The sequence below is a fragment of the Sebastes fasciatus genome, chromosome 11 (genome assembly GCF_043250625.1).
Source record: "Sebastes fasciatus isolate fSebFas1 chromosome 11, fSebFas1.pri, whole genome shotgun sequence".
In the NCBI taxonomy this organism is placed as follows: domain Eukaryota; kingdom Metazoa; phylum Chordata; class Actinopteri; order Perciformes; family Sebastidae; genus Sebastes; species Sebastes fasciatus.
The window spans coordinates 2918250-2935070 of NC_133805.1; the positions used below are offsets into that span (position 1 = coordinate 2918250).

The 16821-nt window shown below is 41.3% G+C and overlaps 1 protein-coding gene and 1 pseudogene across 1 annotated transcript in view; one reads left to right on the top strand and one right to left on the bottom strand.

Moving 5' to 3' along the window:
- The first annotated feature begins 369 nt into the window (after window positions 1–369).
- LOC141776397 (tripartite motif-containing protein 16-like) overlaps window positions 370–16821 on the top strand; it is a 39267-nt gene continuing 22815 nt past the window's right edge. Inside the window, exon 1 of the mRNA XM_074649928.1 lies at window positions 370–2830. Within this exon, the coding sequence (XP_074506029.1) occupies window positions 479–2140 (1662 nt within the window). The 5' untranslated portion in view covers window positions 370–478 and the 3' untranslated portion in view covers window positions 2141–2830. The remainder of the gene's footprint in view (window positions 2831–16821) is intronic.
- Window positions 5085–6529, bottom strand: LOC141776248 (P2Y purinoceptor 14-like; annotated as a pseudogene).

The following is a 16821-nucleotide window of genomic DNA, read 5'->3' on the forward strand; positions in this document are numbered from 1 at the left end:
TTCTATTTTTCATCTGCTGTATCAGCATCATCAAACAGTATTTCAGGGAAAAAGAAGAGCTAATTCTGAAAACTGAGGAGCTGTCTCCAAACCCAGAGGTACCAAGAAGAGTTCACCTCCTAAAAGCTTATGGCTCCGGTGTTTTGAACTGAGAAATGATCTCTAGATTGTAAACAAACCACTCGTATCTCTCTCTAACCGCTCCTCTTCCTGGAATGAAGCAGAGCCTGATAGCCCCTCCCTCCTCTTCCTCCTCTTCCTCCTCTTCCTCCTCTCAAACACACCCAGTTGCACTCGGTCCTCTTATTTCCTCGTTCCCTCCCCTTCAGATCTACAGTTTTGAAGATGGGTGTAACCGACGTGGTGCAGTGAGAGCTGACAGGCTGCATTCAGTGCACATGTTGTTTAGATCAGAGCTCAAACTAGTTTCACTTCTCAGGAAGTGAGACTCAGACAGTCGTCGTCTCTGAGAGGTGAAATGGCGCAGCAAGGAGTTCAGCTGGACCACGAAAGGTTCTCTTGTTCCATCTGTCTGGATCTACTGAAGGATCCGGTGACTACTTCCTGTGGACACAGCTACTGCATGAACTGTATTAAAGGCTTCTGGGATGGAGAGGATGAGAAGAAGATCTACAGCTGCCCTCAGTGTAGGCAGACCTTCACACCGAGGCCTGTCCTGGTGAAAAGCACCATGTTAGCAGATTTAGTGGAGGAACTGAAGAAGTCTGGACTCCAAGCTGCTCCTGCTGATCACTGCTATGCTGGACCTGAAGATGTGGCCTGTGATTTCTGCACTGGGAGGAAACTGAAAGCCTTCAAGTCCTGTCTGGTGTGTCTGGCCTCTTACTGTGAGAAACACCTCCAGCCTCATTATGATGTGGCTCCATTAAAGAAACACAAGCTGGTGGAGCCCTCCAAGAAGCTCCAGGAGAACATCTGCTCTCGTCACGATGAGGTGATGAAGATGTTCTGTCGTACTGATCAGCAGTGTATCTGTTATCTCTGCTCTGTGGATGAACATAAAGGCCACGACACCGTCTCAGCTGCAGCAGAAAGGACCGAGAGGCAGAGAGAGCTGGAGGTGAGTCGACTCAACATCCAGCAGAGGATCCAGGACAGAGAGAAAGATGTGAAGCTGCTCCAACAGGAGGTGGAGGCTGTCAATCACTCTGCTGATAAAGCAGTGAAGGACAGTGAGAAGATCTTCACCGAGCTGATCCGTCTCATGGAGAAAAGAAGCTGTGATGTGAAGCAGCAGGTCAGATCCCAGCAGAAAAGTGAAGTGAGTCGAGTCAAAGAGCTTCAGGAGAAGCTGGAGCAGGAGATCACTGAGCTGAAGAGGAGAGACGCTGAGCTGAAGCTGCTGTCACACACAGAGGATCACAACCAGTTTCTAATCAACTACCCCTCACTGTCACCGCTCAGCGAGTCTACATCCAGCATCAATATCCGTCCTCTGAGCTACTTTGAGGACGTGACGGCGGCTGTGTCAGAAGTCAGAGATAAACTACAGGACGTTCTGAGAGAGAAATGGACAAACGTCTCACAGACAGTGACTGAAGTGGATGTTTTACTGCCACAACCAGAGCCCAAGACCAGAGCTGGATTCTTACAGTATTCACGAGAAATCACACTGGATCCAAACACAGCATACACACAGCTGTTATTATCTGAGGGGAACAGAAAAGCAACATTAACGAGACAACAACAGTCTTATTCTAGTCACCCAGACAGATTCATTGATTGGGATCAGGTCCTGAGTAGAGAGAGTCTGACTGGACGTTGTTACTGGGAGGTGGAGTGGAGAGGAGATGGAGTTGATGTAGCAGTCGCATACAAGAGTATCAGCAGAGCAGGGGGTGAATGTCAATTTGGATGCAATGACAAATCTTGGGCGTTATATTGTAACAGTAACAGTTATACATTTCAGTACAACAGTGTTCAAACTCCCGTCTCAGGTCCTCCGTCCTCCAGAGTAGGAGTGTACCTGGATCACAGTGCAGGTATTCTGTCCTTCTACAGCGTCTCTGGAACCATGACTCTCCTCCACAGAGTCCAGACCACATTCACTGAGCCTCTCTATGCTGGACTTAGTCTTTATGGTTATGATAACACTGCTGAGTTGTGTAAACTGAAATAGACAGAAGTCATTTGAGGGTTCAACTCTGTGTTTTAACTCTTCAACTTCTCTGGTGTCCATCATTGTTGCTGCAGAGCTGATTTGTGGCTGCACCGCAGAGGGCCAGCCCTACAAACACTAAAGTCTGTCACTGACTGACTGACTGAGTGATGAAGTTACAGGATTGGTCGGCCGACTGTTGGAGGTTCCTCATTGGTTGTTGCTCTTTCTAAATGAAAAGCTGGAGAACAGTTCAGTGTTCATGTTTTCTGGGGAGCGTGTCAGCGGTTCATTGAATCATTACATCGTGCTGTTGTTGTGCATGTGCTGTTGTTTATGTTCCTTTAAGTTACGTTACGTTGTTGCTTCGTATTGTGTTACCGTGCATTCACACCAAGCGAGAAGCTTAAATTAGCAAGACACACGTCGCTACTGCGGTATGAACCCAAAATAAACAGACTGTGCTCTGATTTAATTACAATAAACGGATCAAAATGATGCCGAAATAACGACATTATGATGCTGATTAGTAAAAAGTCTGAATCCATGCTTTGTCAGGTCTGTTACCAAGACGACAAGCAAACAGCTTTTAAAATGCTTGTTTTCTGAATGGAGTTTGGATCGATCAGTGCCAGGCTGTGCAGCTGCTCCTTTAACACTCCATCTAGGAATAAATACAGCAGCAACAACAACAGTGATGACATCAACTTTGTAAGTATGTATATATTGTTACACAGCACTTATATGATGAATGCTTTTGATACACATGCTTTAATAATATACTGAAATACTTTTAACCTAAACATGCAGAAGCAGCGTTCAGTTTTTATTCACCAAATATTTGGAAGAAGCTCCCAGAAACCTGCAGGACCTCCAACTCTGAGTTCTTTTAAATCAAAGCTTCAAACGTTCCTGTTTGCTGCTGCTGCCTTTTATTAAACCAGATAATGATCTTATATACTGCATTAGAGCTTTTACTCTTGTGTGTTATATTCTATTTTAGCTTCTATCCTAGCTTTTATTTTTAGCTTGTTTTTATTTTCTAATCTTTAATGTTTTTATAAATGTTTTAATTATGTCTTAATGTTCTTTTGCACTTTGTCGCAATGTTCTTTAATGTTCAATATTATATTATATTATATAATATTATATTATGTTATATTATATTATACTATATCATATTATATTATGTTATATTATATTATATTATATTGTGTTATATTATACTATATAATATTATATTATATTTTATTAAATTATATTATATTGTATTTTTTTTATTGTATCATATTATACTATATTTTATTTTATTATATCACATCATATTGTATTATATTATAGTTTATTATATTATATTATACTATACTATATTATATTTTATTATATTATATTATATCATATTATATATTTTATTTTATTATATTTTATAATATATTTAAATATATTATATTATATGATATTATATTATATGATATTATATCATATTGTATTTTATTATAGTTTATTTTATTCTATTATATTTTATAATATATTTAATTACACAATATTATATTATATTTTATAATATATTGAATTATATTATATCATATTATATTATATTCCTATATTTGACCAGCTGCACTATTTTATGTTTTAAATTCCCCTTCTTACTTGTGTGATTTTATATTTATTTTATAGCAGCATTAGAGCAGCCTGAGAACAAAAAATATTGCCAACGGCTGCTTCTATGAAATTATTGTGCATATGACAAATAACTTTAATATTAACATCTACTATACAAAAAACTGTTGTTTTGTCTCACTGCATATTACTGTGTGATTTTATTTGATGAGCTGTGTGCTCCGTCTCAAACGTATATAAAAATTAAAGTTATTATAATCTAACAGAGAGAAGAGAGTGACCTCAGAGCCACAGAAACCAGATCAGCTGAATTTACTGAGAAGTGGACGGTTGCCGTGGTAACGCCGGAGGAGAACTGAACTCACCAGCCGTCTCTGGTCCCGTGAGTTCGATGCCCAGCGATTGCGTCCACTTTCACTTCCACATCACCACTTCCTGTTCTCTCCTTCACGCTGGTGACTCATCAATAAACACAACTGAGACTGTCAATCATTATTTAATATCTATACTTTAATATATATATACTGATATTTATATACAATTATACAAGTCTGCATTTACACAGGACCACATCTCTATCCTTGATTCCTCTCCTCGTCTCCTCTCCTTGTACCCTCTTTTCTTCTCTCCTTGTCTCCTCTCCCTGTGTCCTGTCCTTATCTCAACTCCTCTCTTGTTTCCTCTCTTTTTCTCCTCTCTCTGTCCTCTCCTTGTGTCTTTCCTTATCTCCTCTCTTCTCTTGCCTCCTCTCCTTGTCTCTTCTCCCTGTGTTGTCTACTTGTCTCATCTACTTGTCTCCTCTCCTTGTCCCCTCTACTTGTCTCTTCTCTTGTCTCTTCTCTTTGTCTCCTCTCCCTGTATCCTGTCATTGTCTCCTTTCCTTATCTCTTCTCCTCTCTCTTTTTGTCTCCTCTCCTTTTCTCTTCTCTTGTCTCTTCTCCCTGTGTCCTCTCTTGCCTCCTCCCCTTTTCTCCTATCCCTTTGTCCTCTCCTTGTTTCCTCTCCTTGTCTCCTCTCTTGTCTACTTTCCTCTCTTGTCTCCTCTCTTTGTGCCTTCTCCTTCCCGACAGTTTCCTCAGCAGTGACTCTATTGTCTCCTCTCTTGTCTCCTCTCCTTATCTCCTCTCCTCCTCTCCTCTCCTTGTCCCCTCTCCTCCTAGACTCTGGCCGGTGGTCAGCGACCTCCTCCTGTCTCTCCTCTCTTGTCTCCTCTGTCCTCTCCTCTTCTCCTCTCTTGTCCCCTCTCCTTGTCTCCTCTCCTTGTCTGCTCTCCTCTTAAATGTGGCTCAGACTCTGGTCTGTGGTCAGCGACCTCCTCCTGTCTCTCCTCTCTTGTCTCCTCTGTCCTCTCCTTGTCTCCTCTCTTGTCTCCTCTGTCCTCTCCTCGTCTCCTCTCCTTGTCTACTTGTCTCCTCTCCTTGTCCCCTCTCCTCCTAAATGTGGCTCAGACTCTGGCCGGTGGTCAGCGACCTCCTCCGGTCTCTTCTCGACAGTTTCCTCAGCAGCGACTCTCTGAAGGTTCGGCACATCAGGAAGTAGATGATGGGGTCGAGGCAGACGTTGAGCGCCGACAGGAAGAGCGTCCCCTCCTTCAGCTGGAACAACAGGAAGCGGGCGTCCGGGCTGAAGCCCGACTCCGGCATCTGGCTCAGAGTGTACGGCACGCGGCAGACGTGGTACGGCACGAAGCAGACGAAGAACACCGCCAGGATGCTGAAGATGCTGCGGTTCGACTTCCGTCAGACGTCGCTGTTGTCGCGGCGCACGCGGCGGTAGGACTGGTAGACGCGGCAGGCGATGGAGGCGTAGCAGTAGGCGAGGACCAGCAGGGTCACCCAGAACAGGCCGACGCTGAGGAGCGTGGACACCCGGTCTTCAGCTGCATGCAGTGCCGCGAGCTCTCCTCGTCGGCCGGCCGGCTGGTCAGCACCACGTTGGGCAGGACGCAGACGAGGAGGAAGCTCCAGGTGAGGAGCGCCAGCACCCGGGCGAAGCCGACGCTCTGCAGGACATGCAGCGAGGACACGCCGCCCAACCGGGACCTGCAGGAGGATGAGGAGGAGGAGGAGGAGGAGGAGGTGTGTCTGACGATCTTAACGTAGCGCTCGAGGCTGATGAGCCCCATGAAGAGGATCCCCACGTACATGGACGAGTAGAAGAGCACGGCGGTGTAGCGGCAGGTGACCACGTGGAGGCGCCAGCCGCCCAGACCCAGCTGAGCCGCCAGCCTGAAGGGGAAGGTGGTCAGCATGAGGAGGTCGGCCACCACCATGTTCTTCAGGTAGACCACCAGGCCCGAGTCACTGGGCACCCTGAAGAAGATCCAGGCGGCCACGCCATTCAGGGACGCCCCGACCACGCAGATCACCAAGTAGAGCGGCGGGAGCACCTGCTGGGTGAAGATGCTGCTGATGTCTGATTGGTTGCCGGGGAGACGGGTGGCGTTGAGGTGTTCCATCACTGGAAACACACAAACAACACAGTTTGAACATAATGAACAGTAGATGTCACAGTAGAAGTACGTTTCTCTGTCAGGAGAACTCTTAATAAGTCTCTTTTACATTTAACAAAGGCCGTGTCGGTGTGTTAACTCCCCACAGAAGCCTTTTATGTTCATGAACTGAACACACAGCGCTGTGTTTACACGGGGACACGTGCACAAATAAAAAGCGTCTTGAACTCCTGTTTGTCCTGCTGTTCACACACACTTCCCTCCTCCCACCACCGATTCATCCCGGTCCAACACACACTGTGGTCCTCCTCCATCAAACGCCTATAAAAACAGTCCGCGCTGACACCAGGACGCCTTCTGTTTTCCTGTCCTGATTCTTTTATTTTTAGCCCTCGTCTTGTCTCGAACCTGTGACTTCTGCTGTCGCCAAATGATTGTTTCCCCGAGTTGATCTGTACAGAAGTTCAACTTTTAAACACTAAAGCGATCACACGCCGGCTTCTGCTTCTCACTTGGAAACGGTCAATATCAAGTTAATAACTTTAAAAATATCATGATTCTGACTTCCTGTGTTTATGTTATATATTTTTTAATATTATATATTATATATATATTTTGATTTTAAAGTCATAAATTTACGAAAATAAAATGAAGATATTCTGAGTTTAATGGGACACATTTACGAGAAGAAAATCACAAATTTACGTCACATTTTAACTCACAAATTTATAATAATAATAATAATAAATTCAACTTATAAAGCGCTTTTAAAGAACTCAAAGACGCTTATGAGATTTTAAAGTCATTAATTTATGAGGAAAAAACTCCGATATTCTGAGATTAATGTGGCACATTTATGAGAAAAAACTGACAAATTTATGACACATTTTAAAGCCAGAAATTTACGAGAAAAAAACTCACAAATTTGCGAGATTTTAAAGTCATACATTTATGAAAAAAAAACTCAATTTTTATCAATTAATTAATGGTAAAACATAATAATAATAATAAAATAATACATTTATTTTTGCTACATTTAATATCATATTCATTTATCGAGTCATTTATTTATTTATTTATATTTAATTTAATTAATTGATAAAAATGTAACATCATTTGATATTTTTGTTATAATTTGTTTCTTTATTTATTCATAATTAATTAATTAATTCCCTTATTTATTTACTCTTCTGTTTAATTTTTATCTTTTATTTATTTATGTATTTTTCTGTATTATTTATTTATTTTGCATTTATTTCGTTTACATTTATTTTCAATATAATTTCTTTTTACATTTAATGACATATTTATTTATTGAGTCATTATATATTTATTTATTTTTTACTTTGGCAGGTGCCATCCTCCATACTTGGGGTCATTATAATATCCTGGCGAGCAGGAAGGAGATCAGGACATTTAATTATCTCATACATCTAGAACAAACTGTCATTTTTCTCCTACACAAACTTTTGTTTTAGCGATTCCTCTAAGCTGACTCATACTTTATTGGCTGGTAATTTGGATGACACAGACGAACAAGATGCTGATCAGCAGCAACAACTTCTGCTTTCCGCCTTCTAGATGACCTGGCGCAGGAAGTGATGCAACGATCCTCTTCGCTAGAAGAGCTGAACGTTCAGAGGAAGCGTGTTTCTAGATTGTGTGCAATGATTAGAGCTGAAAATAGGGTGGTTTCATCAACTCAGCTCACAGTGAAAAAACAGACGTAGTAGAAAAGGATGTGAGTGATCAACTCGTTATCAGTCAACTCACACAACGAGGGAAAACATCTGGATAAACTCATGGTCCAGATGTTTGTCTCTCTGCCTGTCCACCTGTGTACTGTGAGCTTCATGTATTCAACACCAGTGATTCACAATCAGAAAGAAAAGATGTTTGAGTAGTTTACAACTGTCTGTTGATAATAATGAAATGACAGCTTAATAATTACCTGTAAATGGTGCTAATATTAAAAATAATCATGAACCCGTCAGTCATGAAGGTCACATGGTTTATTACAGAACCGGCTCATGTTGTTAACCAGCGTCTAAAATACTATTTGGAAAATCTTTTATTAGTCACATTGATCGTTTTATTGATCAGCTTCAGTGTTGTTGAAATCACAACTTAAACAGATACCAGTACTTCTACTTTATAGCCACCATAATGTCATAAAGTTGTATTTATACTGTACACATTTATTCAGAGAGACAGACATAATGAAATTATATTTCACTGTTTATTTGATTTTTAATTAAATTTTATTTTATTTATTTTTTATTCATTTCAATATATATTTTGTGGGAGAAACCTGAGCACCAGGAGAATCCCCTTACTGATATATGATGGATTGACTTCTTTTTTTAAACACTCTAATTACCTAAAAATATATTAAAAAAATATTTGGAGGTAATTTAGAGTGTCCAGTTAGACTCATGCATAACTAGGAATTGTGGGAGAAACCTGAGCACCAGGAGAAAACCCCTACTGATATATGATAGATTGACATTTTTTTGAATACTCTAAATTACCTAAAATTATATTTAAAAAATATTTGGAGGTAATTTAGAGTGTCCAGTTAGCCTCATGCATAACTAGAAACTTTGGGAGAAACCTGAGCACCAGGAGAAAACCCCTACTGATATATGATAGATTGACATTTTTTTGAATACTCTAAATTACCACCAAATATATTTAAAAGTATTTCGGGGTAATTTAGAGTGTCCGGTTAGCCTCACGCATAACTAGGAATTGTGGGAGAAACCTGAGCACCAGGAGAAAACCCTTACTGATATATGATAGATTGAAAAAAAATTGGAATACTCTAAATTACCTAAAATTATATTTAAAAAATATTTGGAGGTAATTTAGAGTGTCCAGTTAGCCTCATGCATAACTAGAAACTTTGGGAGAAACCTGAGCACCAGGAGAAAACCCCTACTGATATATGATAGATTTAAAAAAAATTTAATACTCTAAATTACCTCCAAATATATTTTAAAAATATTTGGGGGTAATTTAGAGTGTCCAGTTAGCCTCACGCATAACTAGGAATTGTGGGAGAAACCTGAGCACCAGGAGAAAAACCCTACTGATATATGATAGATTGACATTTTTTTTGAATACTCTAAATTACCTAAAAATATATTTTAAAAATATTTGGAGGTAATTTAGAGTGTCCAGTTAGCCTCATGCATAACTACGAATTGTGGGAGAAACCTGAGCACCAGGAGAAAACCCTTACTGATATATGATAGATTGAAATTTTTTTGAATACTCTAAATTACCACCAAATATATTTAAAAGTATTTGGGGGTAATTTAGAGTGTCCAGTTAGCCTCACGCATAACTAGGAATTGTGGGAGAAACCTGAGCACCAGGAGAAAACCCTTACTGATATATGATAGATTGAAAAAAAATTGGAATACTCTAAATTACCTAAAATTATATTTAAAAAATATTTGGAGGTAATTTAGAGTGTCCAGTTAGCCTCATGCATAACTAGGAATTTTGGGAGAAACCTGAGCACCAGGAGAAAACCCCTACTGATATATGATAGATTGACATTTTTTTGAATACTCTAAATTACCACCAAATATATTTAAAAGTATTTGGGGGTAATTTAGAGTGTCCGGTTAGCCTCACGCATAACTAGGAATTGTGGGAGAAACCTGAGCACCAGGAGAAAACCCTTACTGATATATGATAGATTGAAAAAAAATTGGAATACTCTAAATTACCTAAAATTATATTTAAAAAATATTTGGAGGTAATTTAGAGTGTCCAGTTAGCCTCATGCATAACTAGAAACTTTGGGAGAAACCTGAGCACCAGGAGAAAACCCCTACTGATATATGATAGATTTAAAAAAAATGTAATACTCTAAATTACCTCCAAATATATTTTAAAAATATTTGGGGGTAATTTAGAGTGTCCAGTTAGCCTCACGCATAACTAGGAATTGTGGGAGAAACCTGAGCACCAGGAGAAAAACCCTACTGATATATGATAGATTGACATTTTTTTTGAATACTCTAAATTACCTAAAAATATATTTTAAAAATATTTGGAGGTAATTTAGAGTGTCCAGTTAGCCTCATGCATAACTACGAATTGTGGGAGAAACCTGAGCACCAGGAGAAAACCCTTACTGATATATGATAGATTGAAATTTTTTTGAATACTCTAAATTACCACCAAATATATTAAAAAGATATTTGGAGGTAATTTAGAGTGTCCAGTTAGCCTCACGCATAACTAGGAATTCTGGGGAAACCTGAGCACCAGGAGAAAACCCACGCAGACACAGGGAGAATATACAAACTCCCCACAGCCGGACAGGTGGAGGTGTCTCAGTGAGGCTGCAGTGCTAATCACTAATCACTGAGGAGGGATGTAGGGGTGGAGGGACGGTGATGACGTAGAGAATGAGGGGGAGGTTGAGAGAGGAAGGTAAGGGTGGAGGGAAGACGGGAAGGCGAAGGGGGGAGGAAGAGGGATCTGCTGGTATCCAACCTGAGCTGCAGCCTCCTCTACCTGACTGTTGCCGTCACGCTTCAGGAAGAACCTGCGCATCCAGCGAAAACAACCTTTCTTCTTCTCTTTCTTCTCCACCCCCTCCCGCTCCGTCTCTTCCTTTTTCATCTTCTGTAATGTTGTCTCTCGATCCTCGGTCCTCCTGCGAGAAAAGACTCCTCTCATCTTCCTCTTCATTTTCAGGCAGATGTCCTCCAGGAGCTTCTTCTCAACCTCCATGTGTTGGACTGTGGTCTCCAGGCTCTGTTCTCTGTCCGTCAGGTCCTTGTTGACGTCCTCCAACTGACTGACCTTAGTCTTCCAGATCTGGTCTTTTTCTGTCAGGACCTTTGTGACATTGTCCTCCAGAGCCTTGTATTTGGCCTGCCAGGCGTCCTCTCTCTGTCGGAGTTCATCTGCAGAGCTCAACAGCTCGGTTCTGGTCTCCACGAGCTTTTCATTGAGACTCTTCTTCTCCTGGAAGAGACCAAAGATCACAGCGTCCTTATCGCGCTGCTCCTGCTGGAGATCAAAGATCACAGCGTCCTTATCGATCTGCTCCTGCTGGAGATCAAAGATCACAGCGTCCTTATCGATCTGCTCCTGCTGGAGATCAAAGATCACAGCGTCCTTATCGCGCTGCTCCTGCCGGAGATCAAGGATAACAGCGTCCTTATCGTGCTGCTCCTGCTGGAGATCAAGGATCACAGCGTCCTTATCGATCTGCTCCTGCTGGAGATCAAAGATCACAGCGTCCTTATCGCGCTGCTCCTGCTGGAGATCAAGGATCACAGCGTCCTTATCGCGCTGCTCCTGCTGGAGATCAAAGATCACAGCGTCCTTATCGCGCTGCTCCTGCTGGAGATCAAGGATCACAGCGTCCTTATCGCGCTGCTCCTGCCGGAGATCAAGGATAACAGCGTCCTTATCGTGCTGCTCCTGCTGGAGATCAAGGATCACAGCGTCCTTATCGCGCTGCTCCTGCCGGAGATCAAAGATCACAGCGTCCTTATCGCGCTGCTCCTGCTGGAGATCAAGGATAACAGCGTCCTTATCGTGCTGCTCCTGCTGGAGATCAAGGATCACAGCGTCCTTATCGTGCTGCTCCTGCCGGAGATCAAGGATAACAGCGTCCTTATCGTGCTGCTCCTGCTGGAGATCAAGGATCACAGCGTCCTTATCGCGCTGCTCCTGCTGGAGATCAAGGATAACAGCGTCCTTATCGTGCTGCTCCTGCTGGAGATCAAGGATCACAGCGTCCTTATCGATCTGCTCCTGCTGGAGATCAAGGATCACAGCGTCCTTATCGCGCTGCTCCTGCCGGAGATCAACGATCACAGCGTCCTTATCGCGCTGCTCCTGCTGGAGATCAAGGATCACAGCGTCCTTATCGCGCTGCTCCTGCTGGAGATCAAGGATCACAGCGTCCTTATCGCGCTGCTCCTGCTGGAGATCAAGGATAACAGCGTCCTTATCGCGCTGCTCCTGCTGGAGATCAAGGATCACAGCGTCCTTATCGCGCTGCTCCTGCCGGAGATCAAGGATAACAGCGTCCTTATCGTGCTGCTCCTGCTGGAGATCAAGGATCACAGCGTCCTTATCGATCTGCTCCTGCTGGAGATCAAAGATCACAGCGTCCTTATCGCGCTGCTCCTGCTGGAGATCAAGGATCACAGCGTCCTTATCGTGCTGCTCCTGCTGGAGATCAAGGATAACAGCGTCCTTATCGCGCTGCTCCTGCCGGAGATCAAGGATAACAGCGTCCTTATCGTGCTGCTCCTGCTGCAGATCAAGGATCACAGCGTCCTTATCGCGCTGCTCCTGCTGGAGATCAAGGATCACAGCGTCCTTATCGCGCTGCTCCTGCCGGAGATCAAGGATAACAGCGTCCTTATCGTGCTGCTCCTGCTGGAGATCAAGGATCACAGCGTCCTTATCGATCTGCTCCTGCTGGAGATCAAAGATCACAGCGTCCTTATCGCGCTGCTCCTGCTGGAGATCAAGGATCACAGCGTCCTTATCGTGCTGCTCCTGCTGGAGATCAAGGATAACAGCGTCCTTATCGCGCTGCTCCTGCCGGAGATCAAGGATAACAGCGTCCTTATCGTGCTGCTCCTGCTGGAGATCAAGGATAACAGCGTCCTTATCGTGCTGCTCCTGCCGGAGATCAAGGATTACAGCGTCCTTATCGATCTGCTCCTGGCGGAGATCAAGGATAACAGCGTCCTTATCGTGCTGCTCCTGCTGGAGATCAAGGATAACAGCGTCCTTATCGTGCTGCTCCTGCTGGAGATCAAGGATAACAGCGTCCTTATCGTGCTGCTCCTGCCGGAGATCAGGGATTGCAGGGTCCTTATCGTGCTGCTCTTTACGGAGACCACGGATAACAGCGTCCTTATCGCGAATGTGCCACGTCAAATGGTTCACTCTGATCTGGAGTTGAGTCTGCTGCGTCTCCCAGCCTCGCTGCTCCTGCCGGAGATCAAGGATTACAGCGTCCTTATCGATCTGCTCCTGGCGGAGATCAAGGATAACAGCGTCCTTATCGTGCTGCTCCTGCCGGAGATCAGGGATTGCAGCGTCCTTATCGTGCTGCTCCTGCCGGAGATCAGGGATTGCAGGGTCCTTATCGTGCTGCTCTTTACGGAGACCATGGATAACAGCGTCCTTATCGTGCTGCTCCTGGCGGAGACCACGGATAACAGCGTGCTTATCGTGCTGCTCTTTACGGAGACCACGGATAACAGCGTCCTTATCGTGCTGCTCCTGCCGGAGATCAGGGATTGCAGGGTCCTTATCGTGCTGCTCTTTACGGAGACCACGGATAACAGCGTCCTTATCGTGCTGCTCCTGCCGGAGATCAGGGATTGCAGGGTCCTTATCGTGCTGCTCTTTACGGAGACCACGGATAACAGCGTCCTTATCACGAATGTGCCACGTCAAATGGTTCACTCTGATCTGGAGTTGAGTCTGCTGCGTCTTCCAGCCTCGTTGCTTCTCAGCAAGGTCCAAAGTAAAGTTGTCCTGCAGTTCCTTCTGCTGGGCTTCCAACAGTTGGACTTTTCTTTCCCAGGCGATCTCCTTCAGAGCGTCGTTTTCTTCCTTGAAGGTTTTCAGTTCTTTGGTGAACCAAAGCTCCTTAGAGCTCAGTAACAATGATGCTTGATCCATGGAGATGTAAATAATGTACTCACCCTACAGTCGACTGTCAACGTTAAACTGTTTAACCTGAACGGTAAATTAACCTGAATGTTAAATTAACCTGGATGTTAAATTAACCTGAATGTTAAATTAACCTGAATGTTAAATTAACCTGAATGTTAAATTAACCTGAATGTTAAATTAACCCGAATGTTAAATTAACCTGAATGTTAAATCAGCTTGTCAAAAACTGTCTGGTTCACTAATCTTCTCCTATAAGTAAAATTTTAGATTAAAGCCAAACTCAGCATCACAGGAATCACAGCCGATTCCAGAACATCACATTGTGATGTCATGAGACAGTTTGGAATACAGCCTTACCTGTGATGTCATCACATTCTCATGTCATCATGTCATCACATTCTCATGTCAACATGTCATGAGAATGTGATGACATCACAATGTGATGACATGACGGGTAAGGCTGTATTCTAAACCTCATACTATACTAGTAGTACGTACTGATTTGGCCAGAATGTAGCATGTAGTACGCAGTATGGAAATCTACAATATGCCAAAAATCCCTGGATGTCGTACTGAAAACACTGTTACAGTAAAAGTTACAGTAAGTATTGTAACAGTGTGGTATTAGTACTTTTACTGCAGTAAAGGATCTGAATACTTACTAAATACGGCATCATTGAGGCTCTCAGGATAATATATATACTGTATATATATATATATATATATATATATATATATATATAATTTCATCATATATTATTTTTTGATAAATAATAAAATCATCCTTTTTTCTTCTCTCCTCCTCTCGTTCCTCTCTCCTCCGCTTTATATACAGTATATATATATAAATGCATATAAATTATATAAATATGCCTACATGTTAAGTCTAAATCTCTTTGTTTCCTGACTCAAAATAGGTCATAGACCCCTAAAAAGTGTTCCCGACAAAACATCCTGACATGTATTTATATATTTTTTATTTTTTTATGTTTATTTTTTTAATTGAATTGTATTTTTCCGCGTTATTATTATTATTATTATTATTCCCAAAGCACAACAAACCAGACAGAAAACTGGAGTGTGTTTTCTCTTTTAGTTAGTTAGTTAGTTAGTTAGTTAGTTAGTTAGTTAGTTAGTTAGTTAGTTAGTTAGTTAGTTAGTTAGTTAGTTAGTTAGTTAGTTGATTAGTTAGTTAGTTAGTTAGTTAGTTAGTTAGTTAGTTAGTTAGTTAGTTAGTTAGTTAGTTAGTTAGTTGATTAGTTAGTTAGTTAGTTAGTTAGTTAGTTAGTTAGTTAGTTAGTTAGTTAGTTAGTTAGTTAATTGGTGAACTCATCAGTCCCTAACTGATATAATTAGTCCAAAAATGTAAAAACAAATTCTATACATTTTAATATATTATGTAGTTAATGTTTCTTCCTGTATTGATAGTAGTTTGTAATAGATATTATAGTAGTTATATACTATATTCATGAGAAAAATATTAAGAAATATTAGTATTTATATGTTATATATATTTTACAGGGCAGTCGATAACAAATTTGCTCAACTTGCGATTTAGTCTGGCCGCTATTCGATCTTTCCGAGGTTGTAGCAGCTCAGTTTTAAAGCTGATGGTATCATAGTAAACTATAAAACCTGATGAATCCATCGGTACCAACCATGTCATACTAGCTTGTAGTGAAGGAGGTTAAATAATGCTCTAAACTAACAACAAATTTTGGCAAAGAAAAACTGTCATGTCCATTTTCAAAGGGGTCCCTTGACCTCTGACCTCAAGCATATATTTAAATACTTGACAAATCTCCCTTTAAGATACATTTTGAACAGATAAAAAAAGTGTGATTAATTTTATTAAATATTTTAATCAATCAACAGGCATATGCAGTATATATATATATATATATATAATTCTTTTTTTTCTTTTTTTAAGAAAAACAACTCTACAAATCAAATCTGAATCAGCGTTAAAAACCCACCAAAATGCAAATTTGTGCATAATTTAGGAACAAATTTAGGACAAACAGGCAACATAAATAAATAACCATGAATGAGTGTGGTGATAACTAACAACCACGTTTCATCAGGACACTTTTCTTTCTGTCATCAACGTCTAAAGTCCCAGAAACTGTAGATATATCCTCATATTTTCATGACATTTTCTTAAAAAATTATGACTTTATTCTTTCAATGTCAGATGTTTCATTGCCCCCCCAATCACTGCCATTAATACACCTTCATAATCTGCTTTTTCTGTTCATTTCATGCATGTTTTAAAACTCATGTCATGCAGTAATTATCTAATCTATATCTAAATCTATATCTATATCAATATCTATATCTATCTGAAGTTCAAATGAGTCCACTCACCATATAAACAGTCTGGTGTTCAGTCAGGATCCCGTACAGATGTTGATGTAACTCACTGCTGTTTAAAGTGAAGAGACCTGTGAAGAGTAGTTTAGAGTCTCTGGACAACTTCCACTTCCTCTCTCTCTCTCTCTCTCTTTCTCTCTCTCTCTTCCTCTCTCTCTCTCTCTCTCTCTCTCTCTCTCTCTCTCTCTCTCTCTCTCTCTCTCGCTCTCTCTCTCTCTTTAACTAGAGTCTGCAGCTCTGTGAAGCTAAACTGAGTTAAATGCATCCCAGTGACACTATAACATGCTGAGGCTGATAAACGTCATTAGTTCTGCAGGTATTTGGTCATAAACTGAAGTTATAATATTATATATAATAATATTATAAGTAATATATTCGCCCCAACTTTTTTTGTTTTGTTTTTTATTTATTTAATTTAATTTTTTAAGAAATATGGTTAGGCCGCTATTTGATCTTTCCGAGGTTGTAGTGGCTCAGTTTTAAAGCTGATGGTATCATATGAAACTATTAAACCTGATGAATTCATCGGGACCAACATGTCATACTAGCTTGCCGTGAAGGAGGTTAAGTAACGCTC